Genomic DNA, 18,950 nt, shown 5'->3' on the forward strand with positions numbered 1-18,950 from the left:
TGGATTTATGTTCTTTATAGTTATAGTAGTAGCTGGTAGTAGTTTTATCCCAATTATACAAATGATTTTTACCCAAAGAGCTTTGCAATCTTTTTCTTGTTTTGGTTATCTAAGGAATCCAACTAATCTTCTGCTATTTAGACATGCTATCTTTTAATAAAAACTGATTAGCTTAGATAACACGCAAAGCATTTCTTAGATACAAAGTACAAATGGAATTACATTTTTTTCGGAAAATTACTTGAAATCAATATCATGTCTAAAATTCCTTAGAATTGAAACAGCTGTGAAATTCTATTTACTATTTATTGCTTGATATTGTAAGTTAATCATATATTTATTTATGCAAGGTTTTCTGGAAATGTGTGCGAATCCTTAGTCGGAAATTTCCAAGAAATCTATGCAAACAGTAAATATTATTAGATGTAATACGAGGAATTCATATACAATGAATGAATGTTTCCCTATATAAATTATGATACAGCAGAGAACTTTAAAAGGGAAGTATTTGTGAATAATATAAGAGTTAAAGATTACAAATCTTTATAGAGGACAATGCGAAAGCTATCGTAAGCTTTTTTGCGAAGCTGCTGCAATTTTGTGTCTGACGTTTTTGAATTCAAAGTGTGTGTATGCAAATGAGATTGAAACCACTGTGCGACAGTGGTGTGCACTGATAACACAGACGGACATTGTGCGGGGGAGTTGGAGAAAAAGGAGGGAGGGGAGTGAAGGCGTAGGCTGTTTGGTAAATTTTATGATGGTTTAGTTTAGCTTGCGTATGAATTGATGACGGTCACAAGTTGTCGTAATATACAGCGTAGCTTAAAGCGTCATCGTCATCATCATAGCTCTGACATTGTTGTCATTATTGTTGTTGTTGTTGGTGTTGTGGGTGACGTACGTACAACCCGTCAACGCACACACGCAGATATACACACGCATAGCCACACACTCGCACACCCTAAAATGCGGCATTAACTGCGGCTACAACTACACTGAGAGAAATAAATGTTGCATATTCAAATGAAACTTAAAATCGAATATTTTCCGAATTTTAATTATTAAGTAGCTTAACCAGTAAAACAATAAAGAACTATACTAACACCTCGTGGAAGAAAATTCATTTCTTTCTACTTTCTACTTTCTTTTTTCAATGCGATAACGATTCTTTGACTAAACCAATAGTTTGATTATTTCTAGTAAACTATATAGTTAGTAATATATATTTTTTTAGAGACAACTGTTTCCGATTCAAGAATTCTCTCAATTTAACATTTGAAATTTAAAAAAAAATCATTAAATTATCTGGATTATTCTATATAAAATTGATTCCTAAAATTTGATATTTCAAATATGTTTTATTTTTTGTATTAAAGTTCAATAGTTTTAATTTTGATGATTTTTGCGAATTTCTACATACAAAAAACTATATTTTTTAGTAATTTATTTCTATACTTCAAATATTTCAAGTCGTTCCTTTTTTAGGTTCAACTGTTTCTGATCGTAGAATTCTATCAATCTTGACATTTCAAATAAAAACAAAAAATCGTTTATTTGTTTTTTGTTTGTAAATCATTCTATCTAAAATTGGTTCCTAAAATTTGAACTTTTCAAATTTCATTTCTGATTCTAGAATTCTTTCAGTTTGTCTTAACATTTGAAATTTAGTAATTTTATTATTCTATTTCAAATTTGTTCCCAAAATGAGGTGACTTAAAGTGCAACTTGTGCTTAAGCTTTCAATTTCTCTCAGTGCTTTTGCTGTATTCTGTTCTCTTTAGGCCTCTCTTAGTGTGTTTGTGTCTCTGTTTGTTTCTTGCTTCGCTGCTGTAGTGTAATAGGTTCTCGGTGTTGCCTCTTGCCGCCTCTTGTGGCGATTGTGAGTTTCATTTTCGTTTTCGTTAGCGACGCGTTGTGAGTTCTCCTTTTTTTTTTTTTTTTTTCTTTTTTTCTTTCTTTCATTTGTTGTTCTTGCGATTTTGTTGTTATATTTCTTGTTGTTACTTATATAGCGCATTATTAATTATGAAGCGTGCTCTCTGCTCAAAAGTTAGCTAACCGTCGACCGGCGCACACAAGAAATTCTGCACTGAAATCATTCATCGGGTTCGCAAAAAAAAAAATAATAAAATAAAATAAAAGAAAAACGAACAAAATTCAAAAATTAGTGCAAGTGTTTTGTGCATTAATTTCATAAAGTGAGTGTGGAATGTAATCGGTTGGAAATAAATTGGAAATTGGAATAGTTGTGAGCTGACGAATCGAGAGCTTTGTGTAATCGAGTAATCGAATCAGCAATTGTAAGCAGAGCTTGCCGCTCATCACTTCAATTACACTCGACAACAACAACAATAACAATAACAAGAAGAAGAGAAACGAATTTACAATTCTAAACTTAATTCATGATATTCCAGCAAGTGGATTAGTGGCACACAGGGAGGGGGGGAGGTGAGCAATTGATTCCATTGAATGCTTGCATGATGACCGCACCTGCGATGACGTCACGCCATGTGTATGCATGGTACATGAAACAGGGTCAAATCAGCCCTCCACAGCATGTTCCCTAACTGTGTGTCTCTCTGTGAGTGTGAGTGTGTTACAGTGTATGTGTGTGTGCATGAGAACGTGCCATGATCATTGAACTGTGGCGACCAAGTCAAAAGTCGGTTTCTTCTTCTTAGTATTATATCAGTTTTCTTTTTTTTTCTTTTTTGTCTTTTCTCGCCGTTTGTATTTTTGCTTGAGCAGCGTTTTTCTCGCGTTGTTTTTTGTTTATGACAAATTTAATGATTTGTTTGTCGTGCTGTTTTTTTTTTGCTTTTTGGTTTTTGGCGTTGTCTCGTCAACACAACAGAGATTATGTCATGTTTGTAGTTTATTTAGTTGTCTTTTCGTTGTTGTTGTTATTGTTTTTGTGCTTTCACATACCTCGCAAACTGCATTTATGCTGAAATGGTATATTGACTTGGAAATGGTATTTAAAAGTGCAATTTTAAATGCTAAGACTTAAAGATAAAATCTGCAATATTTATTGCTTAAATGATATTAATTTGTAATTTAATTCCTGGAATACTTAACACAATTATTGAATTCAACATTTTTCGAATAATTTCTATACTGTTAAGATGGTATATTGAGAGGGAAGTGGTATTTAAAAGTGCAGTTTTAAATCACTAACTAAGTTGTTAAGGTATTCAATAAATTCTTTATTTTCATTCTATAGAAAGATAAAGTCTGCAATATTTATTCCTTGAAGTTATTAAATTCAATATTTGTCCTATAATTGAATTTCTGTAGATGATGGTATATTGTTTAGGAAATGGTATTTGAAACTACAATTTCAAATGTCTAAATAAGTTGTTGTGATATTCAATAAAATCGTTAATATTCATTCTATAGAATGATAAATTCTTAAATATATAATTTGTAATTTCATTATTGATATTCTTGACATACTTATTAAAATTCAACATTTTTTCGAATGATTATATGGTATGTTGAGTGGGAAATGGTATAAAAATTCAATTTTAAATGTCTAAACTCAGTTGTTAAGATTTATTCTTCATTCTATAGAAAGTCCGGAATATTTGTTGCTTATCAATTTGTAATTTGATTATTGAAATTCATGACACACTAATTAAAATTCAACATTTTGTCGATTAATTTATTTATGGGAAGATAGTAAATGAACAAAAGTATCTTTTCGAGAGTCACCAGATGTGTGTGTGTTATCTTTTGCGTACATAGTTTTTACTCAATGAATTTGTGCTTATCTTATCGATCCACTTTTCGCTTTCCATAGACAACTAGAATCATGTGTAAATCATTAATTTAATCATAATATTCAATTATAGATTAGGACAAAGCAAAAAATACTGGCATTTAATCTTTGCTCTGCAAATATTAAAACTTTAACACTTGTGAGGAATGTAATTTTCAATGCTTTCAGAGAAGATTTCGAGCTGTTTATTTTAGGTTCAATTGCACAAATTCGTGACTTTCGTGCCAAAGATAGATTACTCGATAAATAAAGAAATATATTTTTGTTTTTTTAAAGCAAACAAAGCAAAATGAAACCACATTAGGTGGCTGGCATAATTATTTATCATAATACTTAAATAATGCATGCTAAATAAAGAAATAAAGAAATGACTTTCGCGGAATTGTTGCGAAATCGTAACGCGGAACCGTTGCACTGAAAATGTAGGGTATGCTCACAGTCGATCACAATCACGCAATTTGCATATTTTTGTTTTAATTTATTTTTGTTTGTGTTATTATTATTATTATTTTATTAGTATTTTACATGGTTAGATGGGGTCTTTGGTCGAAAGCAACGTTGATTGCTGATCGCTGATCGCGCATCGCGATGTTGGCAGTTAGAAAGCATAACACATAACCATACACACACACACACACGCACACGCACACGCACACAGATGTAGCACACACACATACACACACACCTGTACTTAGACGTAACACATTCCAAAAATTCCAGCGAGTTGAGAAATTGCGTTAGTATTTCTTTTTTTTGTTTTTGCCTCTCCCATTTCGGTTTGTTTTTATTTTGCATTTCGCGATCACTGCGCTGACGATCGCTCTCTCTCTCCCTCTCCCTCTCTTACACTCTTCGACTCTCTCGGTCTTCTTTTGCTCTCTTTTGCGCGCTCTCTCTCTCTCTCTGGGGGGTGCTCATCTAAACTGGTTGGACAATATTGAAACTGGTCGGTCAGTCGGTCGACTTGAAGTTATCCACTTTAAAAACAGAAAAAAAAAACAAAAACAAAACTAGAGGCTATTTGGCAAATATTGGTCAAGTTAAGAGCCCGCGATTTTGCATTTAGAAGAAGCCAAGCAAACATGATCATTGCGATCGTCATTATGATCATCGCGATCATGCGCGACAAACCTCAGCCTCATCTTTCTTGTCGTCGTCGTCGGGTGTGCCAAATTGTTTTGTCGCCCCAAAAACTAGAATCATAATCTCACCTGTTTATTCGACTGGTTCAACAGCTCGTCGTCGTTGTCGTCGTCGATCCAATTTCAAAACGATGCCAACTGGTTCTGGTTACTAGCTTCGATCCTCAGTTATAGCTCTCCTCTCTTCTCCTCTCCTCTTTCGCCCCTCTTTATACTCTGCCCACACGATTGCCAAAATCAAATTTAACGTTATCTGAACTGGGTTCGAGTTTTTTTTTTTCGCTTTTTCTTTTTGTTGAACATAAATTATATTTGTCAACCAATTGAAATTGAGCATTTTAGGAAGTAGATTAGCTTTTGTTTGTGGTTGTGTGTGTGTGTGTGTTTGTTCTTTAATTCTTTTTATTGCTTTTTTGATTTATGCATACTTTAAAACAATTGAAATTCTTTTGGCAAAGTGATTTGACGACAAGCAATGGTTGTTCATAAATTTGAAAAAGCAAATGTAAATTCAAAGTTTCAAAATTGTTTTAACAATTTATTTTAGAGTTGAGGTGTAGGTAAATTATGGAAAAGAATTTATTTGTAATATTAATATTATTTCTTATCAGTCTTATCTGTTTTTTGCTACAATTAGTATTGCTTCATCATTATTAAAATGATAATCGCAATTTAAATTTGCAATTGCCTTTAATATTGTTATTGATCATTTCTATTTTTAATTTACTGATTATAATTTATTTATTTTATTATGATTACAAGTGTTATCATTTTGCTTATCAATGTCAATAATGCTTTTCACTCACATCTGCAGTATTCTTATTCATCTTAGTATTGCAATATCTTGATTATTATTTTGCATACTTTATTTGTTTTTTAGCAATATTCTTTTCTTTTATAATCAATGTTTAATTATATAAATTGTAAGATTTGATCACTTATTCTTAGTCTCAGCCAAAGAAAAGATGAAATAAATGCCAAGCAAGAAAGCTCGAGTGTGCTCGAATGTAAGATACTCGCTACCGATTTTGTAAAAAAGCTAAACAATGTGATATTATTCTTAAAATATATCAAATAAATACATCACAAAAATACTAAAACACGCCAAGGACTATTTTTTAGTATATTAACACAACAATACATTTAAAATATATTTGGTATATTGACAGTACTACAGTGCTAAAATATACCATAGAGTATAAAACGAACATTGCTTTATCGTCTCATCTGTTGACGTATATATGTATGTATCTATATACTTTAGATGTGGTTCCTTCTGCCTATTATAATACCCTTTTACTCTAAGGGTGGCGGGTATAAAAAGTAAGAAACAAAATAAATGATCAATTTCACAACTATGAATTAGAGATCATTGAAGATTTTCCAATTGTCATTATAATTCTTTTGTTATTAATTATTAATCAAATTATCATTGCACTCATCCTTATCCTTTTTTATGCTCATCTTCATTTGTACGATCAGTGATGGTTATTTGTACGATCAGTGATAATCATTTGTGCGATCATTATTATTCGTTTGTTTTAATTACTCATCAAATTATCATTGCACTCATCCTTATCCTTTTTTATGCTCATCATCATTTGTACGATCAGTGATGGTTATTTGTGCGATCAGTGTCTTGCCCCAGTCGCATTATCTGATTATCGTACACATTTTGACTGTAAAGTGAACGGAGCTGGGCGCATGCGTAATTCTCAGCAAAAGAAATTGAAAATTATATACTAGATGTGTTATGATAATAATTCCGGGAGTGTTTGTCTGTCTGCGTCTGCTATTATTGTTTATTGATTGCATTGTCGAAAATTGTTGTTATTTTTTGTTGTTTTTTTTGTTTGGTGTGTTATGCACGATTATTAAGTAAATGCGATGCAACAACATTTTCAGATGCACACGTAATTTCACTTTTTCAATCGAACGAACAACAACAATAACAACAACGATTGCCAGACACACTACTCACCGCATACTCGAGACACACACATAAGTATTTGGTGATATTACATACTCAAAATATATGTATGTGTGTATATAGTTGAGGTGAGGTGGGGAAAGCCACATAAACAACCCATAGGCTTTTGGAGTGTTTGTCAGTCTGTGTGTCTTGTGGCGCCGCCTTCAACTTCAGCTTCCCCAAAAAGACAAGCAACAAATACAAAAAAAAAAAATGAAAAAAATACATTTCAAGGCAAGTCACGATCGTAAGCCACTTGCAAATTGAAGAAAAACCCGCCAACAGTGGCCCCAGGGCCAAACACCCAAAACAAAAAACAATAACAACAAAACCCGAAAAAAAAAATGAAAGAAAGACAAAAAAAAAACTGTTCAATAATGGAGGAGAGTCTGCTAAACAAAATTGATAACAGAGAGCAAGCAGCTGAGGAGAAAGATTGCGCACTAAAAGCAAAACGTGTCGACGTTTAAATACTCTTATGCGATTGACAAATTTATATCAAACAAGTGAGAAAGCTACAGTCGAGTGTGCTCGACTGTGAGATACCCGCTACCCATGTTGAATAAAATCTAAATATTACGGAATTTTTTGAAAATATACCAAAAATACAAATATACTAAAAATATACCGAACGGTATATTTCTTATATCGATATAGAACCACATTCAAAATATACCATAGACGGAACAATATACCAGATTGCCGGCCAAACTAAACTAAGTAGGCGTTTTTGCCTATACAAAAGTATTTCTTTAATAACTTCCACAATTTTTATCTGATCGCAATCAAATAAATACTATAGTTATTATTGTATACAGAAAAATTCGCAGATGTAGCTTGTAAATAACGCTTGTTATTCGAATTTATTGATTTGCGGGGGCGGAGGTGGGTGTGGCAAAAATTTGAAACAAACTAGATCGGCGTGCAAACAACAAATGCTGTCGAAAAAAAGATTATAGCTCTATCTCTTATAGTCTCTGAGATCTAGGTGTTCATACGGACGGACGGACAGACAGACAGACGGACATGGCTATATCGTCTCGGCTGTTGATGCCGATCAAGAATATGTATACTTTATAGGGTCGGAGATGCCTCGTTCTACCTGCCGGCACAAAGTTATAATACCCTTCTACCCTATGGGTAGCGGGTATAAAAAATAGAATAAATAGAAATAGAATAGTGCACAAGAATTGAAGCTGCATATGAATTCGAAAGTTTCGGATTTTTGCAATATTCGTTGAGCTGTCAGGAATATGATTTCTAATAAACTGATTTGCTCAATTTGCGGCATAGAAATAATGCTTTTGCAAAAAGACAAATCTGTTGCAAATTTGAGCAAGCTAACCGCAAAACTTGCCAAGTTATTTGCAAAAAAAAAGCGACGGACAGACGGACAGACAGACGGAATTTGGCTTTTGTTTATTGTGCTACATTGCATTAGGTTTTGTGATCATGCCCGGATTGCTAGTGTATGAAAAGAGATGGCGACAGACAAAGAGAGAGAGAGAAAGAGAGGTGAAGAGAGAGGGAGAGAGAGAGAGAGAGAGAGCTTAGCTATCTATCAGTGAATGTTGTTGCTGGACATTGCTGTTAGCTGTGGTTGCGGTTGTTGTTGCTGTTGTTGTCGAGAGTCGAGAGTTGTTGGCAGCGAGTGCCATTTGATGCGCTGTTATACGTTGCTATTTGCTGTTGTTGTTTTTGTTGTTGTCGTTGCGGCATTTGTTGTTGCTGTTGTTTAATGGCTGGTTAGCGGACCTGGCGACTGGCTGCTGCTGCGGCTGCTGTTGCTGTTGCCGCTGTCGACTGGCGATTGCCGTTTTGCCGTTTGCGGATTTTCATAGTTCAGTGCGCTTTCCAGACGACAACGCTGACGACAGCCACACAGCAGCAGCAGCAACAGCAGCAGTGTCTCTTTGTTTTTGTGCCGTCTAAATATAATAATTTCGTGATTTATTTTAATTGGCCAAAAACGGCGGCCACGACAATTGTGTGTTGCTCTTGACAGACAGTCAAGACAAAAGCAAAAAAAAAATGTGCCACAACTAAGAAAAGAAAAAAAAAAACAGATTAAACGAAACAAAGTTTCAAGTGATTTACCAGCTATAAATAGTTTGCAAAGTTATAAACAAAAGCAAGACAAGTTATGTGTGTGCTATAATTATGCTACTGCTTATCGCACTTGTTATTGTTGTTGTTCCTGTTGTTGCTATTATTACTATTATGCAATCATAAAGTGGAGAAGCAGAAGCTGAAGAAGCCAAAGATGCCGCAATTTGATGAATCTTTCTTGAGCGATTGTGCGCTCGCTGAACGCTGGCGTTTCTATTCGTACAACGTGCAACAGCTTGAAGAAGAGCCACACCAGCAGCAACAGCAACAGCTGCTGCCACCGCAGCAACACAGATCGTTGTGGTCACTGCGCGATAACAACAACAACAACAACACAAAGCACACACTGCATGACATCAAATTCCACAGGCGTCGCAAATATAAAAAACTGCCACGTTTGGCGCTATCAGCAACATCAGCAGCAGCAACAACAGCCACAGCAACAACATCGGCAACAACAACACCCATTTGCACACTATTGACACCGCCAACAACACCATCGACGTGTGCGTTGCTGGTCAAGAATTTGTCGCGCTGTAAGTGAAAGCGGCAACAACAACAACCAAAACAACCACAACAACAACAACAACCGACAACAGCAACACTCCCAATTTCCATTGCAATTTCAATTCGAATTCCAATTTCAATTCCGTTTTTTCAATTTTTTTTTGTTTTGTGGGTGGTTTTGGTTCGTTTAGCGTCTGGCATTTTATACCGATTGTTTGCTGTCTGTCGTTCATCATGCAAATCAACAGCAAACAGCATCATCAGCAACAGCCACAGCAACAGCAACAGCACATGTGATATACCCTACATTAGAAGGGTCTTTTGGGCCAACAGTTAGCTTTGACTATCAGACAAAGTGTTGGCTTGCAACAGAACTTTTTTTTTATGGAAGAGAATATTGATATTATAATATAATCGAATGGAAACTCTTCCATAAAAAAGTTGTTGAGTTGTTTAAAATTATTATTATAATATCAATATTATAATATCATTAAAAAAAACAACAAAAGTATTTTAAAATTGAACTCTGATCAATGAAAATTGATGAATATGATGATGAAAAGCACATTCATATCTATTATGTTATGTGCACAACAAATATTCCCATTGCTAATTCAGCTGAGTTGTAAACACTTTATAATTAGGCATGATTAATCATTATAAATTTGCCCCGTTGATTCATTTGTGCATAGAATTATAATTATAGGGCACATTCCAAATTAAGGAATCAAGGAATAATTAAGTTACATATGAGTAATTCTCTAAACATAAGCTGATACAGTTTTTAAAATTAGTTAAGATTATTCTTATAGCTCAGGATTATAACTATATTTAAAGCCAAGATTGAGATTTGAGAAGCTTTTTCTGTTTTACAATAAATGATATTTCATTCATATCTCGTTTTTTTTGTACGAATTCGTTTATCTTAAAATAAAAACATATTTCCAAAATTATTCTTCGTTGTAATTAAAGTGCTAATCAAGAGCTAAAAGATTAATCTTTATTTAAAATTACAAATTTTTGTTATATGTTTTTGTCTTTACTTTAAATAGTTTGGCAAATAAAATTTTAAGCTGAGAATTTTTTTGTGGCAACATTTGTAGGAACAAAAGTATGCAATAAAAATAAATATGTGTACTATTTGGAATTTTTGCTAATATTTATTTTGTAGCTCAATTGACACTTAGAACTTAGTTAAATATCAACAATCTTATGTTATAAGAATAGCATTGCTAATTAATTTGGTGTTAATCAGTTGGGTAAACTTTAAGTTCTGTTCAAAACAATTTGTAGGGTAACTAAAGTTCGTCATTCTTTTGCAATTAAAGCAAACTTTTCACTTCATTTCGTTGGTCGCTTTCTTGGCATCGTTTTAGTGGCGATTAAAAACAAACGTTGAATAAACAACATATAAATGAAAAAAACAAAAAAAAAATCGCCATCTCCTTCGTGATTGTGAATTTTTTGTGTAAATTTGTGTTGTGTATTTTCGTGAATGTGAATAAAAAACGCGACACGTGAAGGTCTTTGAATACTCACAACATGTTCATCATATACATATATATCATATATGTATATATATTAGCATTATTATATAGACGATGCTGATGCTGATATATATTTTTATATCGATTCGAATTGAGAAAGTTATATATGAGAAATATAACTGAACTTGAATGTTGAACGTCAATTTCGAGGGGAATATTAATTGCCTGGAAATTAAAGTTGCGCCAGCTGTCTTAGAGTTTATGCAAATTGTATTTTTTTTTCGGTTCGTTTTTTGGCGGCGTGACTGTGTCATCGATTATAAAGCTCGATTACAAATCGATCTCTAGCGCAATGAGTTTTTTAACCCCGCAACGAATTTGTTTTCGATATATATGTTCACTCACCACAAAACTGATTCATAAAAGCGCCAAAAAAACAAAACACAAAATGAATCACAAATGCGTCAATCGTAGGCAAATACAATCAGTCACTCTCGAATTGAGTTCTCTTCAACAAGTTGCAAGTTCTTTTGGCTGAAGCAATCTCTCAATCTTAATCTCTTGCAGACGGCAGCATCAGTTCTCCATCCACGCCCAGCAATTGCTCAGCGGGCGGCGGCGGCGGCGTCGTCGGTGGTTGCAGCAGCAGCAGCAACAACAGCATCAACAGCAGCATCTATACGAGCTCCTCCTCAACGCCACCGCCACCGCAACAGCAACAGCAACAGCAACAACAGCTGAATACAACAACAGCAGCAGCCGCAGCAGGAACAACCACGCCCACAGCGCCCAGAGGCGGAGGAGTTCCGCCGGCTCCTCCAAGTGCGGGCTCGACGGGTTCGTCGGGGCACAAGAACAGTTTGAAGGGTACGAAATTGGCGCGACGTGCGCGGAGCTTTAAGGACGATCTGATCGAGAAGATCTCACTGATGCGGACCACAAACAATACGCTGGGTCGCTCCCATTCGCCGCACAGTCCGCGCAACAAACACGGCAGCCAAAAGCCGCCGCCAACCACCGAGGAAGTGCAGCGATCGACGCAAACGCTGGAGACACACGTCAAGGACATCTCGAATGCCCTCAAGCATTTTCGCGATGTCATACTCAAGAAGAAGCTCGAGGTTCTCCCCGGCAATGGCACAGTCATACTGGAGACCATTGCCAGCATGTATTCCGGTGAGTTGAACTCGATTGAATCATCCACCATCCAATCTAATTTCGTATTCGACTTTTCAGTCATTCAGTCATATACGTTGAACGAGAACAACGCGATCATGAACTCGGCCACACAGCAGGTGTATCAGTCGCTGGGCAAGCTGATCAAGCTCTGTGACGAGGTCATGCTCAGCGAGAAGAGCGGCGAGTGCGCCTCGCTCAGCAACGAGAATGTCCGCGAAGTTATCGATCTGCTCGAGGATGCAGTGCGGGTAAGTTCAAGACTTGGGCACTTCAAAATTAAACAATTTTGTGTTGGACGGAGCTGAGATACCTTTCTTTGACTAGTTATTAGGAAGCTTTTACACTCTGGTAAAACTAGGAAGGCTGGCAACTAAATTAGCTGCCCATTTAACAGTTTAATTACTATGGTCACACTAAACTGCGCTGTGTAACGCAACATTAAAGTGTGAACCTAATTTGCAAGAAAGAGATATAAATTTGATGTCATATTGATTAAGAACTTTAAAGCTAAACAAAAGCAGCTGCCGACTCAACAGTTTAATTACTATGGTCACACTAAACTGTACTATGCAGCGCAACATTAAAGTGTAAACATAAATTGCAAGACAGACATTTTAGTTAGATGCTATATTTATTAAGAACTGGGAAGCTGGGAAGGTTTACAGGAAAATTTGTTTCAGTTTTGATAAAACTATGAAGCATGGCAAGAAAATCAGAAGCCGATTAAGCAGTTAAATGCTATGGTCACACTAAATTGCCGTGCAACGCAACACTAATGTGTGTAATTGTAATTTGCAAGATAGACATTTAAATTAGATAAGATCGGTAAAGCTAGGAAGGTTTGCAAGAAAAGTTTCAATTTTAAAAACTGAATGGCTATGGTCACACTAAATTGTTATGCAACTCAGAAAAGATGAGGCGAGCGTAATTTGCCAGATAGAGTTTTAAAAAATATCTGGTGACATTCTTAATATCGGGAAAACTGACAAATTATGTCATAAAATCAAGCTCTGGCCACACTAAATTGTTTAGCTTTGCCTTGACTATTTAGCAGTCGTACACACTCGACTGTAATTTGAGAGATTTCATTTTAATCGCGTCGTATACTTGCAGAATCTGGTCACACTGGCGCAGGGCAAACTCAAGGAGCAGGATCAGTGCGCGTTTCGCTACAGCGGCGCTGGCTTGGGCGGCATCGGCGCTGCCGCCGATATTATGGGCGCCGTTGCCGTTGCCACCGCGGCGAGCAGCGCTGGCGCTGGCGTTGGCGGTGGCGGGGCCGGGGGAATGCGACATCCGGCGCCAACGGATGTTGCAGCGCAACGGACATCGCTGCCGGACATTGCGCTGACGCCGAAGGAGCGCGACATACTCGAGCAGAGCAATGTGAATCCGATGCGTGGCTCGCACAGCATCGAGAGCATATTGCGAGACACGAGCCCGCCGCCAAAACCGCCGCTGCCGAATCGAGCGAGCAATCCGCCGCCATTGCCGCCGAAGCGTCGGAGTCAGCCGCAGTCGCAGCTGATGCAGGCAACCAACCAACAGCCACCGACGTCCGGTAGCAATAATATCGCCTATGCGAATGCAAACAACAGTCACTCGTCGCAGGCGAACAGTCCGTTGCCATATGCGCAGTCGCACAACATTAGCATCAACTCGGATCTGGATTGCAGTTCCAACATCTCGTTGCTTAATTACGGCGTCGATCTGTAAGTGTGCACATTAAGTTTAAACTATACTCGCCACTCGTACTCTTTACTTTTATATTGGAATCAATAATAACACTCGCTGTTTTCAGCTTTTTACTTTACTACTCTTACTTATTCAATCAATACTTAATCCCAGTCATTCCTTTGGTTACTCGCCCAATCTCGCACGCGTTAACTCTCACTCGTTCACTCGCTACTTGCAGCCTTTCGGTTTAGTTATTTTGCATTTGTACTTCGGTCAATTAATACTTTATCCTTTTCCATTACTTTTGTTACTCGCCCAATCTCGTACTCGTCACTCGCTACTTGCAGCCTTTCGGTTTAGTTATTTTGCATTTGTACTTGCTTTAAATTCGGTCAATTAATCCCAGTCATTCCTTTTGTTACTCGCCCAATCTCGTACTCGTCACTCGTTACACACGCTCAATAACTTACTCGTCCACTCGCTACTTGCAGCCTTTCGGTACGCTCACGCTCGCCGGACGAGAACAGTCAATGCTCATTCGACTCGGCGCTTAATCATTCGCTCGATGTGGAAGAGCAACTGCATTTGCCAAAGCCGCCCACGAGACAGCAGCTGCACCATCAGCAGCAGCATCTGGAGGACGATGTGGACAAGATGATGAACTACAGTGAGTATTTTCTGCATACGAAAATGGCAATCTTAACCCTAGGGATTTGACATACATACTATATGACAACTAACTAATAACATTCAGATCAATCTCCAACGATTCTCAACATTGATCATGCCACAATTTTGCGATCAGCAGAAACGCAGGCCGAGGCAGTCGCTGCATCTGTTGTTGCTGCATCCCTGGAGGCAGCCACATCCAGTGTACATGCAACGCCGCCTCCGCTGCCGTCGGCAACCGTTGCAACTGGTGGCTCTGAGGCCAACACGGAGCTGCGCAAAGCAGCGGCAGCATTAACCAGCAATCGTCACTCAAATGAATCGGGTATTCAACGCACACTTTCTTCTATTGCTCTTTACTATCGCTATCACTATCGCTATGACTATCGTTGTTGTCATCGCTATTACTTTATCCCTTTTATTATTCCCTCTACTCGCTATTTATTCTTACATCTATGCTTTTTTCTTTAGACTTGGCTCAACTGGAGTTAGTAAATTTATTTTAAATTTATTCTATTTAAACATATTCTACATAAACATAACATATTTAAAGTTTTTATGAAACGATATTCTTGAATTTTGCAACTTGAATAATTTGCCTTTTTAAACCTGTTGAATATGACAATTTATTGAAAATGGAATTCTATTATAATCGATTTTCAAAAAATTAATAATCAGCTTAATGAACTCAGTATATTTTTAGAATTAATTTTAAAATTAGTATTATTTTTTATTGAAGTAACGAATACATTTCAACATTTGAAAATATGTTAAAAGCCTTGCACAAATCTTTGAGAAGATCATATAGTAAAAACCTAATAATGTTTTTAAAATTGAATTTCTAAGTTCTTTCTTATACTTTGACATATTAAATGTAATTTGATCATTTATTTAGCAAAAGAATTTCTTCATTATGTTAACTCCAAATTCGCCAGTCTAGCGTAGACTTTGTTTATATCTTCTCGCTTTATTATCGATTGTACATGTTTGACATTTTCCTATTCCTATTCCTATTCCTACATATGTATTTTCCTCTTTCCCCACACTTGCTGCTGTTGAATTTGTTTTGTAGTTTTACTTGTATTGTGTACCTCGTACTTAGCTTTATACAAGTAGTTGTGTTTTTTATTCCTTTGAATATCTGTTGTACATATTATTTTGTAGTCTGAAATGGAATTAAATTAACAACTCTCATTCCCCCACAGGATTCGTATCGATGATGTCATTTCGCACGTCCACACAGAGCGTCTCGAAGCGTTCATCGGAGCACAGTGTGCAATCATCGTCCACGAAATCGTCGAGCAGCAACTCGGAGATTCTCTTTAGCATGAGCGAGACGACGGCGTCGGCGTCGGCATCTTCGGCGACGACAACAACGTCATCGACGTCGACGTCAACGTCAACGACGAGTCGCAGCAACAGCAGCAGCGAGTATCAGCAGTTGAATCAAACGCAGTCGTCATCCACACAGCGTCACATCACCACCAACAGCAATGGCGGCAGCAGCAGCAGCACAACAGCAAGTGCAACAATCATCAGCAACAGCAGCAGCAGCAACAACAGCGAACAGTTGACATCCGCCACCACATCGATGACAACGGCAACGGCAACAGCTGCGACAACGTCGACAACATTGTCGACCAATTTGCATCCGCGTGGCAGCAATTGCTCATCGCCGGAACTTTTGGCGCCGGCATTGCCACCAAAGACACAACAGCGCATTAATGCCACGCCGCGTATTGATGCCGCCATGGATGAACTCGATGATAATTTGTACGTCTCGCAAGTTCTTATTCGCATTTAAACAAAATCTTGCTTAAGTTCCATTTAATGAGTTCCAAAAGCTGTCCGAATTATCTAAAAAAAAAATTAGATTGTTTCTAAGCTATTAAATTAATATCTCTCTTAACGTCTATTTTGCCCAATGTCCTTTGCTCCTAGTTTTGAATGCTAAAGTTCAGCGGCATATTTTCTCGCTTAACGGCCACTCATAAACAGAATAGACTAAATGCAAAACACAAAAAAATACAAATAGATTTAGGTTTTAAACTATTAAAATAATATCTCACTTAACGTCCGTTTTGCCTTAGCCGCCTAACGTCCAGAAAATGTTTAATGCTAAAGTTCACTTAGCGGCATATTTTCTCGCTTAACGGCCACTCATAAACATAAAAGACTTAATACAAAACACAAAAAAAATTACAAATAGATTTAGATTTTAAACTATTAAACTAATATCTCACTTAACGTCCGTTTTGCCTTAGCCGCCTAACGTCCATAAAGTGTTTAATGCTAAAGTTCACTTAGCGGCATATTTTCTCGCTTAACGGCCACTCATAAACAGAATAGACTAAATGCAAAACACAAAAAATACTGTTACATCACTTCGGTTATCATATGAGAGGCAGTAAAGCGGTATATAGTTGTACTTATCACTCTTATAGTATAAACCGTGCATTGGCATTGAACTTTCATTACTTTTTGTACTTATTAAAGTTTGTTACAATTTCTTTTTAAATAATTATTATTTCACAATTACAATATTTGGTTGCTCACAAATAATATTAATATTGGGTCTAAAAATATGAAATATGTAATTATTATAATACTAGCTGTTAACATAACCTAACTTTAATACAAGCAGCTTAAAGCTTCGCTTCTCCATTCCACTCAGCTTATGAATTGAAAATCCTAATTCTAACCTATTGCTGTCTCTTTCAGCGAGTTGCCAGAGTTGCGAATATTGTCGCCGCACCATCATCAGCATCATTCGTCGTCATCGCAGCTGCATCAGTGGCAATCGAAACATCACAGCCTGATGGAGCCACCGCGAAGCGCACATTTGCCAAGCAGCAGCAGCAGCGCCTTTGACCAGGATTTGGAGAAGCCGCCGCCGTTGCCCATGAAGAAGAAGCACAGTAAGTGCGATCGCCCAATGCGCACATTTACTTACACCACTATTCTTCTCTTCTTTTCTTTTTTTTTGCATATTTTTTGTATATTTTTTTTATTGTATTCTGTTTTTGTTGTTTTTTTTTTTTACAATGATTTCCATGCATTGATGTATTCATGTGTATGTATTTGTGGGTGTGTGTGTATGTGTAACATAATGCATGTAAATAACCATCAACGACCGCCAGGTGTCGCCTCAGGCAATACCAAGCGGTGAGTTGACAGTAGTCGAAGCAAGTGCAGTGTGACGTGTGGTGTGGGGAGTGGTGTGAGTGTGCATCGCATGAGTTTGTGTGTGTGTGTGTGTGTGGGAGTGAGAGCTTCGAATAAGCTAAGGGCCAATACATGCACACACACACGCACTTACGCTGTGTGTGTAACTTGCAATCAGAAATTTTAAAAATGAAATTTTGATTTTGTTCTGTTCTGTTCGCGTTTTGTTTTGTTCTGTTGCTTCGCCAACATTCACAATAACAACAACAACAACGACAAGGACACACAAACAGTAAAGAAAGCCACAAAAACCCACATCCCCCTGCAGTCACGTCTCTGCACAACACTTAAAGAAAAAAGAACAAAAACAAAACCCGTTAGGCAACATCAAAGACGAACAACAACAACAACAACAACAGCTGCAACAACACAACAACAACAACTATCAACAAGTACAACTATCAACAACAACAATCAGCAAAAACAAACAACAAATATCGAAAATCATCTATATATATTTTTATATAGTCAATTTTTGTGTTTTGTGTATTTGGGATGATTTTTGTAGTGAACGTTTTATTTCCTTGTAGCACTTGTAAAATCGAAAATGAACAAAAACAATCGCAAACACAAAATCACAATCGATATCGTTATCGTTATCGAAATTCAAATCTATACGAAAATCAAAACCTTTGCCAAATTGTTGTACGCAAAAGTCTAACCCATCTAAATTATCGTTCCAATCAACGTTTAGTGTTTCAGAGTGTCGCCTTTTCGGGTAAGTCAGCTGATCGATCTTTCTCTCTCGCTCTCTCTCTTTCTTTTTCTCTCCCCCACTTTTGCTATCGTTACTCGTTTCGGTTTGTTCCATGTTACGTTTGTTTTTGTACATATATAAAAAAAAGAAAGCGCTTTTCTCCTTTTCTTTTTGATAATGTTTTGGGCAGCTTTCGATGCTTATAGTATATCCTTTTTAGGAACTCGTGTTCCATTTCCACTGGAACGTTTTGGAAATGTGAAGCCAAAGTTATGTTATGTTTTAAAATAGAAATATAACAATGCATTAATTTGAGTTTATTGATTATTTTGTTTTACTCCCATTGTACCACACTATTGAAATGTTCCCTGAGTGAATAGTTTTTGTTTTCAAGCATTTTGCAAACGTTTCATTTCCCAAAACGTTCCAATCGCAAAATAATAGAAGCCCGCTGAAAAGTTTATTGGTGTTTGGCTTTATATATGGGCTATGTTCCTAATGC

At 36.8% G+C, this 18,950-nt stretch overlaps 1 protein-coding gene across 7 annotated transcripts in view; it reads left to right on the forward strand.

Annotated features, from left to right (window-relative positions):
• The window catches only part of LOC133848935 (guanine nucleotide-releasing factor 2), a 30,879-nt gene that overhangs the window by 6,215 nt on the left and 5,714 nt on the right, over positions 1-18,950 (forward strand). For 2 of the 7 annotated variants that reach the window (XM_062284690.1, XM_062284689.1), the window contains exons 2-9: positions 11,569-12,177; positions 12,238-12,428; positions 13,294-13,892; positions 14,349-14,524; positions 14,612-14,851; positions 15,732-16,299; positions 17,248-17,444; positions 18,446-18,469. In XM_062284690.1, coding sequence (XP_062140674.1) covers positions 11,569-12,177; positions 12,238-12,428; positions 13,294-13,892; positions 14,349-14,524; positions 14,612-14,851; positions 15,732-16,299; positions 17,248-17,444; positions 18,446-18,469 — 2,604 coding nt within the window. Of the gene's footprint in view, positions 1-8,731; positions 9,544-11,568; positions 12,178-12,237; positions 12,429-13,293; positions 13,893-14,348; positions 14,525-14,611; positions 14,852-15,731; positions 16,300-17,247; positions 17,445-18,445; positions 18,470-18,950 lie in introns of those variants that run through there. The other 5 variants (XM_062284687.1, XM_062284685.1, XM_062284688.1 and 2 more) reach the window with 5 other exon arrangements.

The sequence above is a fragment of the Drosophila sulfurigaster genome, chromosome X, assembly GCF_023558435.1.
Source record: "Drosophila sulfurigaster albostrigata strain 15112-1811.04 chromosome X, ASM2355843v2, whole genome shotgun sequence".
Lineage (NCBI taxonomy): Eukaryota > Metazoa > Arthropoda > Insecta > Diptera > Drosophilidae > Drosophila > Drosophila sulfurigaster.